General features: G+C 46.2%; 1 protein-coding gene across 1 annotated transcript; it reads left to right on the forward strand.

The window, feature by feature from the left end:
* Positions 1–269: 269 nt before the first annotated feature.
* Positions 270–7,351, forward strand: LOC142764893 (uncharacterized). The gene is made up of 3 exons (XM_075865439.1): positions 270–431; positions 1,247–1,363; positions 6,776–7,351. Exons 1-3 carry the CDS (start codon positions 279–281, stop codon positions 6,938–6,940), a joined length of 435 nt encoding a protein of 144 aa, XP_075721554.1. The 5' UTR covers positions 270–278; the 3' UTR covers positions 6,941–7,351.
* The last annotated feature ends 2,819 nt before the right edge of the window (positions 7,352–10,170 follow it).

Here is a 10,170-nt window from a genome sequence, read left to right on the forward strand (position 1 = left end):
TTTTTCTGAATCTCAAGTTTCCCATGGGTTCTTGGCATGAAGAACTTTAATGCTTCTATTTGAGATCACCACCTGCTTCAACTAATTGAAAAAGACTTACATATGAAACAGAAATCAAGTCTTTGCCAAGCACGCCGGATCAGAAAGAAAATGAACAGAGTTTTTAAGTGTAGGAGTGTATAAATCTACAAAATGGCAAGTTTGCTGACGTAAAATTTCCCATATCGCGAATTTTTCTTTTTTGTATTCTGCTACCGGTACAGGATCGGGCAGTGGCGATGGCTGAAGAGAAATTCGACTCCCCGAGCCAGGTTCTGGCGTTCTCATTCCAGATGGGAACCCTAATTTACAACATGACCGAAGAGTACCGGTTACCCACCGATGCGCTATACAAGACTTGTACTGGCTTCATTGTCAGCGACAGTTCACAGGTCAGCTTGCCTTTTGATGACTTGGTCACCTTGCACGCAACAGCCCTATCTGTTCATTTGTTGGAACCATCAATCTTAGTTAATGGAAATTATTCATAGCGACCTTGATCTATTTATAAGAAATAGCTTTATTCCTGCAAGTATAGCAACACAGTAAAGGCCTTATGCGCGAATGTAACCTTCGAGCTAACCCAAGGTCATGCCAGTCTCCCTGAGCGGACGTGAGGGTCCAGATTTTTACAGATTGTCTGCCCATGAGTTCGCGCAATGTTCCTTAGCCGCTGATTTCTGGCCTACATTTCTCCAGCGTATCAGCGATTTGATCCGATGCACACACCTCACGTGTTGTCGCGACACCGGCCAGCAGTGGCGTAGCCAGAAAAGGTTATCCGATCCCGAAAATTTTCAATTACGCTTGCGTTTGTTGCATGCAAGATTGGTTGAACACCCCTCCAAAAAAGTTCTCGCTATGCTCCTGCTGGCCAGAGATTCAGTGACGCATTACAGCCACTCAAGCGTAACCTTCAAGATTAGCTCCAGCAACGTGCTGCCGGAGCAATATCGTTTTCTTGGCAAACTTTGCTTCGACATTGAGGGCATACTAGCATAACCAATTGTATCGAACTTTGGCTTCCATAACCGATTCTCACCAAACAAATCCACATCCAATAGTACGTACTAACATCTGCCAAGTGCATTTAAAACATTATTTTATCCAGAACCTCCGATTCATCATTATCTCTATATATGTAACCATGCATTCTTGCATGTTGTATTAAAAACCTGCGTTTTGTTTTGTTTCGTTTTGCTCCCAGATCTGCGAACGGGAAGAAACGCTGCTGACTGGCGAGTATGCAATCGGCGGCATGGCTTCTATGCAATACAGAAAGCTATTCTACACCTACGACACCGTACAAACGATGAAGGAAAAGGTATCAGCTTTCCCTAATTTGTCTGCTGCAAAATCTTGTAGCAGTGCAGAGCGTGTGTATGGTAGAGTCTTTTGCCTGACTTACTTGTGCAAACATTTTGTCTGTCACTTATCAGTCACGAGTAACCAGTGATTCTGATCTTTCTCTTCCAAGCGCCTCAAGTCAAGCTCTCATTTCGGGTTTTCTAAACATTTCGAAAATTCTTGCAAAAAAATCAAACTGGAACAATATCGAAAGTCTTCGTTGAAGTTTACAGAGTTATGTTGAATGCGGTCAATATCGGGGCATACGTTCACACTTTGGTCCAATTGACTGTCAGTTAATTCAATTTTATTTAACGGGTTTATTCAAATACTAGGTGGTTGTCTTGTGCAGCTAGGATTAATGCTAAACCTGGCACAGCGCTTCTCAAACCCTTGCTTCTCTTCATGCATCCTCTGAGAAACACTTCAGTGGCGCTACGAAATGCAAAGTTATCTTAAGTAGTACACCATGGCACCCAATCATTGATGTGCTCGTGCCACCACCGGGCTCCTATAAGTTACAAACTTGGGTCACCTTAAATTTTCTTTACGCCGTCATAGAGTGCCATTTAGTGAGCCTGCAGCGACCACCATGAAATAAAGTGTACATTGAAAAGGGGCCCTGCGACACAAGTGGAGCATGCATTTCACATCAGTTTTTCTGGTGCTAGGGGATGCGCCGATATTGTTGCGCGAGTGGCAACGCCGAAATGGAAGCTGTTATTATTTTATTTCACGGGACAAATTACTTCGATTTTGGACTACGGTGACACACATCGGTTATTTTTTGTAATGAGAGGGGACGTTATCTCATGCGACGTGACGACTAAGACAGTTCGCTTTTGATTGGCTCGACAAGAGAAGTAGCGCGCAGTATTCATGTGTTAGTATTTAGGCCATGTGAGTGAATGCTAAAAGCAGCAAAAACGCTTTTTATACTTTCTCGGGAAGAAATATTCCTCTTTCTAAATGACGCACTTTCAGAACAATGCACATGACTCTTACCCCCGCATTCAGAAATGCTGCTTGACTTGATCTTGACTTGCCACCGACTTCGGTGCTGCACAAGCGCGTTTCGAACGCTATGTCTTTAGGCCGTACCAAGGCAGCACAAACACACAGACGCGTTGCGAACGCACTGCATTGAAGGCGGTCTCAAGTCAAGTCAAGTACCGTTTCTGTATACGGTGTTTACAATGCGAGCGAGGCTATGGTGGTAGTGGTGGTAAAAACATTTATTTCAGAAAAATTCTACCAGAGAGTGCCGACGTGGCCCATCGGCGTGCTAAAGTGGCAAGACCCTATTCCGGGACGCCAGTGCAGCAGGAAGCTGCCCGTTCGCGCTCCACCAAGAAGCGTTGTGCAGCCAAGGTAGAGCAGCCGAGCAGGTGCTCCTCCCAAGCCTCTCTAGTTGGGATAGGAAAAGGGGACGAGAAAGGGACGGGATTTACTGGGCACGATGCTACGAAGTGATATGTGTCGGCGAGGACATGACAGGTCGAGCAGGTGCCATTTATTTCCGGCAAAAACTGCCTGGCGACCGCCGGACTGATAAAGGTGTTTGTCTGCAGGCGGCGTAGCCGTCGTTCGTCCGCTTTCTCCAAACCGCGTGCGGGGTCCGGGTAGAGGCGGCGCGAAGCCCGGCAATAAGCCAAAATTTCGCGAAAGCGCGTCAGGTTGGTATTGCCAGATTTTGTCTCGGGACATGGAGGGGCAACGGCCCGGACAGCAGAAGTGCGGGCAGCGGCATTTGTCGCCTCGTTGCCGGGCAGGCCCGAGGGGCCTGGGGTCCAGACTGTACGAATGGGATGAGGGTTAAAGCGCCAAGAGGCTGCCTGTAGCAGGCTAGCTGCCAGCGGGGCAATGGAACCCTGAAGGTACTGAGAACAGGCCGAGCGCGAGTCCGTCAGGATGGTGCATGAGGCAGGGTGAGAGGTGGCCAAAGCTATGGCAACCTCTTCAGCGTGCGTTACTGTGTCTGCTTGAAAGGAGAGGCCTTCTACGTGTTTGCCCTCTGTAATCACGGCAGCCGTGAAGTGACCCGAGGGGGAGGGACCCGAGACGTCCACGTAGAAAACACCAGGATGATCGGAGTGTCACGTATGAAGGGCCGCGGCGCGTGCTAGTCTACGGCCAAGATGGAGGTTGGGGTTCATATTACGGGGTGGAGGTTCCACCCATAGCTTTTGACGCCAGAGCTCTGGTACCGGCTGCAGAGGGTCTTGGTCAGATATCGGGTTAAGGCCATGTCTGTGTAGAAGACGGCGCCCTGAAGGCATCTGCGACAGTCGATTGATTTGGTTAACGCGAAGAGCTTCGCGCATCTCTGCAAAGGCGTTGTGTACCCCCAGAGCCGCGAATCGGCTGTTGGAAGTTGCAATAGGTAGGTCCAGAGCGCGTTTGTATACTGAACGAAGAAGGACGTCCAGCTGGTGCTCGTGTCGACGACGCAGGCGAAGGTAAGGCAAGGCGTAGAGGACGCGACTGGTCACAAACGCGTGGGCCAATCGGAGGGACTGAGACCCGCGGAGGCCGCCGCGCTTGGTAGAAACTCGCAGTATCATGCGGCTCACCTGTTCGCTAGTGCGTCTGAGGCCTGGTATTGTGCCCTTTGGATCCAAGGACAATGTGAGGTGAAGGCCAAGAACCCGAATATTTTGCACTGACGGGACGGGCCTGGACGGAAGAAAAATTTGAGGCGGCGGTAGCGGAGAGACTAAAAGAAGAGCCGATTTAGCTGGAGAGCACTCCAGGCCGCATGAACCTGCGTAGGTGTCCACCAGAAGGGCAGCCTTTTGCAGGCGTTCTTCGATTTGCGCTAAGGAGCCGGTGTTGGTCCAGATTGTGATATCGTCCGCATATAGTGCGTGTTGTATTCCCTCGACCTCGCTTAGAAGAGAGGGGAGGTTCATCATTGCCAGGTTAAAAAGCACAGGAGACAGGAGTGCCCCTTTATGTGTACCCCGCGTGCCTAATCGAGGCTATGGTACGCCATCATCTAAGGGCCGAAACGCGCGCCATCAAAAATGCGATATTCAACGGACGCCAGCGTTGCCGTCAAACGTGTCTTGCATGCAAAGCGAGAAATGAACCCAACCTAAGTGCATGCATGTATCTTTCGTGTGACCACGGTAGCGCGTGCTACACGACGCACGTTGTTAGTCGTAACCATGCTGACGACGCCGTCAAAAGATGCTGTAGCGAGGTATTGTGTGAAGGCTACCATGAGGCGATACTTCTGGTATGCCTTTACGAAACTCGACAGTGTTTGGCGTCAGCAGGCGAGTGAAATGTGAAAGAGAACGTTTCCCGTTGTTGTCTGCTCGAGTTCTGAACTTTGCGGAGTCATAACTTCGCTTTTCGTGCACCCACTTCCATCATTCTTGTTGTAGTCGCCTCAGCAATCATTGCTGCACGCGTTCCGATGCTAAAGAAAGCTGTCGCAAAAATATCGCCCGACTTCATTGAGGGCTCCTTTTTTGTTATGTACATTGTTAAGGAAAGCTAACAGACAATGATACCAAGAAAATTATAGGGGACGGTAATATTATTATGTAAATGTGAACAAAGACAAATAGACGACAAAAATAACTTACCGTAGGCAGGGACCAAACCTGTGACCTTCGAATAGCACGTCCGATGCTCTATCGACTCATCTACCACGGCAACTATCTACCTCTCCAGTTTATGGGGTGTATATGTGCATTAAGCGTGGGAGAGTCATGAAGTCAGCGCCTTCCGTTGCCATTGCGGCGTTCAGGAGACTCCACTACTTTTGCCAACCATGTCTTGCGTAATGGGGAGTTTGTTTTTTAATTGGGACCCCCATTGTATTGGATCCCCGAAGAAATGGCGTCGAGGCTTCCACGCATGCGGGAAATCTAAACAGGGTTTAGGTTTTGGGTTGTAGGACGCTATTTCTCGAACTTAGCGGGAGCATCAAAGCATGCCCTCGAAGCTTTGCGTCAGAAAAACGCCACGGCACCCACTGAAGTGACGGATAAGGCGAGTCCTATTCGAAAACTCTTAGCTTCTGGTTGAGCCAAAGCGAGAACACGCAATGCGCTTTGGGGCCCCAAACTTATGGGACCCCTAATTGAAAACTCCTCAATTTCCACATTCGACGAGTCACGTAGCTCACCCCGCCGCGGTGGTCCAGTGGCTAAGGTACTCGGCTGCTGACACGCAAATCGCGGGATCGAATTCCGGCTGCGGCGGCTGCATTTTTGATAGAGGCGGAAATGCTTTAGGCCCGTGTGCTCAGATTTGGGTCCACGTTAAAGAACCCGGGGTGGTCCAAACTCCTGCAGCACTCCACTGTGGCGTCTCTCATAATTTCAAAGCAAATCAATCAATCGAGTCACCTAGCTCTTCGCAATGATTATGTGGCAGAAACCACATTTACCAAATTATTGCTCATACGTGTAAACTGATAAATAAAACACTTGCGTGCGGGGTGTGTGTGGACTCGCAAAAGGGTAATGACTTAAATTAGCTTAAGACTACTTGTGGCAGACAATACTGACTTCTTTTTTGGCCAACTCGTGCGGTGCAAGAACAGTTTCCACATCCACTAGCACTTATAGAGTGCCAACAATACGAAAGGGGTTTTCGTTTCTGGTGCGATCTATTGTTGACTGGAATGCGCTTCCTTCCGAGGTACTTACAGGATGTAGTTCCTCACAGGATTTTCAGCGACGACTGGACTTGTTTTTTGCCTAACATTGTTTGTGTATTGTTCACCTCCCACCCCTGCTACAGCCCGTAAGGGCTAGCAGTATTGTAAATAAATAAATAAATAAAATAAATAGAGGAGCTCACTGCAGTGTTCTCTTTAACAGTGTATCGTACTGTAGCTATCTTATTGTTGAAAAAATTAGTTGACTGTATTTTGTTTTGTAAGAACTTTTGATATCTGAAGTTGCTTATATTTATAAATTTATCGCGATCCCCTACACGTTATATACATTCATGTTCGACCGTATAACGTTCATTCATGTGATCGTTATAGACCCTTTTCAAAATTGTAAGGTTAGTTTTTGTGCCATGCAGTTTGAACAACTAATTGCAGCTTGTCACTTGGTGGAAATAGCCCGTTCAAAGCTAGTTTACTTACGCAATGTCATGGACAATATTGAGTCACCTTCTTTAATATAAACACTTACATTAGACAAGTCCTAGAGCGTTCAAGTAGGACTGCGTCTCCACTTGAGGCACGAAAGCTGCCGCCAATACTTGTTCCAATATGCAGTGCAGAGAAGCACACCTGAAAATTATGAAAAGGGTCCATATAGAGGCTAATATTGAAGCGCTTGTACATGAACATTTCCGCTTGATATAACCTACCGTAATCGCTCTCTCTCTCTCTTTCCCTCCACCTCTTTATCAGGCGGGGTTTGTCATGAACAGCAGAAGGAGGAGGGCCAATTTGACGTGGTTTCTTTTCAACGTCCATCTCACTGATCTCTCCAAGAAGTGCCACCCCACCGGTTCTTTCGAGCGCCTCAAAGAGTTTAGAAAATTTTTCCTCAACATAAGCCGACGTGGCTTCTGAAGATAGTGCCGTCGATGTTCAGCCATACTTGTTGGAAGGACTACAGGAACAACAAATCGTGAAACTTGACTGGTGTACGTGGTGCGGGACAATCTGTACTTCCTGCCTCAACCTTATCTCCCCAGTGATTGTGGGAAGCGTCATCGTGTATATGTTTTTATTATTAACGTGATAGCATAATATTTTATTAACGTTCTGCGCTATTACTAGACAAGTTATAAAGTATTCTTTACCGTAGCTGTGAGCTATATCATGCTTCTATGTTTCTTTTTACCCTTTAAGTATGACCTAGCATAAATGCTCTGTGCGTCACTATACAAGTATAAAGCCTTCCTTTACTGTATAGCTGTGGGCTTTACCATGCTCTTGTCTCCCCAAATGTCGTAATAAAATCACGTACTGCGCAGCATCTCTACGGTGTTCTATTGCGAAAACATTATGCACTTACCCGGCAAGATAACGTAAAGTGTAGAAACGCTCACCAGATTTTCCAACGCTTTAACAGATCATTGTTTTACCACCGGGCCATCGTACTACTCAGGAGACCCCTAGCCGCGGTGTCACTAGAAACCCATGTATCCCCCCCCCTTTTTTTTCGATATAGAGGGCTGTTAAACCGAGAATAAATAATGAATGTGTCTCAAACAGACAAGGCCGTCAGCAAGTGCCCCACACCCGTTCAGACAAAAAAAAATTCAGACTACTGGCCTGCTATACCATTTATTTCCCCCTTACGATTTTTTCTACTACGCATTTATCTTTTCTACTCGCGGGAACGTCTTCTAGTGAAACGTTTGGGTGAAGCTACCAAATTTCGGCGAGTTCTTATCCCCGTAGTTTCTGAAGCTCATAAGGAAAAAAAACATGTGCTTGGCCACGAATTCTATTTTTGCGATGTAGTACTTTTTTGTCTGCAGCGGCTGCATTTTCGATGGAGGTGGGAATGTTGTAGGCCCGTGTGCTCAGATTTGGGTGCACGTTTAAGAACCCCAGGTGGTCGAAATTTCCAGAGCCCTCCACTACGGCGTCTCTCATAAGCATATGGTGGTTTTGGGACGTTAAACCCCACATATCAATCAATCAGTACTCTTTTGTCTTTCTTTCATTGCTATGTTGCGTGACTGGACCAACGCCACCTAGAAAATTATCAGGCCTGCTCGCTCCCACTGTGACGTCACTCGTTTTGCCCGAACGAGTGCGCGTACGGGAGGCTGTGAATTCACTGTCACCATCGTCTCCCGGTAAAAATATTAAGCCTTCGCGGCGAGTTTTACACGCTTAACAGCTTTATCCTGCCTTTTATATCAAAAAGGTTGCTGGTTTAAGTGAGTTATTGCACTTCAAACCATTTAGAAATTCACGTGTGAGTCATTTTTTTCACGAAAAGGTCAAAGATTGTACGCTATCGAATGGGCGGTCGATCTATAAAAGCAAAATTCGATGAACCAACAAACGGACAAAATAAATAAGGCGAATTTTAATCATTATTTATTCACACACTCGCAAACAAACACACTATGTAGAGCATGCAGAGAATCTGTTCTTACTCAGCTGGAAAGCTCTTGCAGTTTAATGTGTACTGTCTTGAACATCTGTCTTCATAGACACGTATTATTAAGCAGAGTTTGTGCTGCTGCCACAAGTATGGTATTCAGCATATTATCAGGGTCATGACCATTGCAACAGAAACACAAAAACAAAGTGTTTCAAAAAAACAATGTTGCGATTGACACAAGAAGCAGCATTTCCTCTTTTGCTTTGGGTACTCTCGCAGTGGTGCGTAGTTGGTGATATATTTTAGGTCTTGAGAAACGTATTAGTACTTGGTCTATAATAAATCATGTAGCCCCCTTGGGCGCTTCTACTTCACTGCCGATTTTTGTATCGATATACTTTTGGTAAAAATCATAACTAAAAACCAATTAAGGAAGCGTTTTACTGTAAGTGTAGACACTCATCTAAATTTAAAACAAACAAATTATGCTAAGGTGCTGACCGCAATAAAGAGTTGTGGATACCGGAAAGAAAATACTATATGCACAAAACCGATGCACTAAGTCATTTCTTCCATTTTTGTCGACCAAGTTAATTAAAGTAGCACAAGTCCGTGGCGCTAATCGCCGATAGAAAAATGCTTGCCCATCCTGAAGTAAACACGCCTGTTTGAAGAGCGTTCTGGCATGCGCGTTCAATATTTTAATGCCAGGGCTTACGCCAACAAGTCAGAAGCACACATGACACCTTTATTTTAGAGCAAGAACAGAACATAGTCAAGATGGGGCAATCGGAACCAATTAGTAATATGTAGTACGGGCACACGTACCTTCAGGTCACCAAGAAAACGAATGTCGACGTCAGTTTGACGTACGACACACTCCCACTTCGTTCTTCGGTTGTCCTTAGGAAACGAGAACGCTCGTGACTTCGATCTCTTTGCCACGACAATTCACCACGCAGCATCGCCCTACCGTTCAGATTTGCAGCCGTACAGATTGCGAATATCCAGTGCACAAAACACATCATCTATTCACGCAGCAGGTTACGGAGTACGGACACAGAAAAAGACGGTCTTCTCACGTCACCAACAAGCACACCAGCCCGCCACGGAAACGTTCGCCTGGCTTGCCAATCAGTCTACCGAGCAACGAGAGCAAGTGTAGGCACTTCTGTGCAGCGAAAACACGCTGGTCACAACGGAGTGACGCCAGAGGACGAGGAAGTCACAGTGATCAGGCCTGAAGTTATCTAAATGGCATTAGACTGGATTCCAAGAGAAGCCAACCACGTGAGAGGCAGACAAAAAATCAGCGAGGACAGATGAGATTAAGAAGGAAGTTTACGCGTAAGACACGGCCACAGAAAGTGCAGGACGGGGTTGATTGGAGGAACATGCAGCGCGTATAGTCAGGCTGCTACTGTTGCCGATACTGCTGGTCGATTCCACGAAAGACCGAAAAACGTGCTATACTCAATACCTCCTGGTTTGCTCGTATTTTTTATATTTTTAGAGTTGAAAAAGTTTATTTTAACTAGTTTGCGCAAGAAAATATAGGGATGTAAAGTACCCAAAGAAGAGTTGTTAATGCTGCTCGTGTCAGTGTTGATTCTTGTGCCCTCCTTTTTTATTTTTGCGTAATTGTTAAGAAATATACTAGTATGCATTTCATTCGAAATGTCGTTTTTGAGGAGAACAATCATACTCTCAGTAAATATCACACTAATGTTATTTC

Source organism: Rhipicephalus microplus, chromosome 6 (assembly GCF_043290135.1).
Source record: "Rhipicephalus microplus isolate Deutch F79 chromosome 6, USDA_Rmic, whole genome shotgun sequence".
Taxonomy (NCBI): domain Eukaryota; kingdom Metazoa; phylum Arthropoda; class Arachnida; order Ixodida; family Ixodidae; genus Rhipicephalus; species Rhipicephalus microplus.

What these genes read in the sequence shown, in the direction of transcription:
- LOC142764893 (XM_075865439.1), top strand. Translation starts at nt 279, where the DNA reads ATGGCTGAAGAGAAATTCGACTCCCCGAGCCAGGTTCTGGCGTTCTCA. An exon ending in TTGTCAGCGACAGTTCACAG is followed by an intron (nt 432 to 1,246) that starts GTCAGCTTGCCT and finishes TTTTGCTCCCAG; the next exon opens with ATCTGCGAACGGGAAGAAAC. An exon ending in TACAAACGATGAAGGAAAAG is followed by an intron (nt 1,364 to 6,775) that starts GTATCAGCTTTC and finishes CCTCTTTATCAG; the next exon opens with GCGGGGTTTGTCATGAACAG.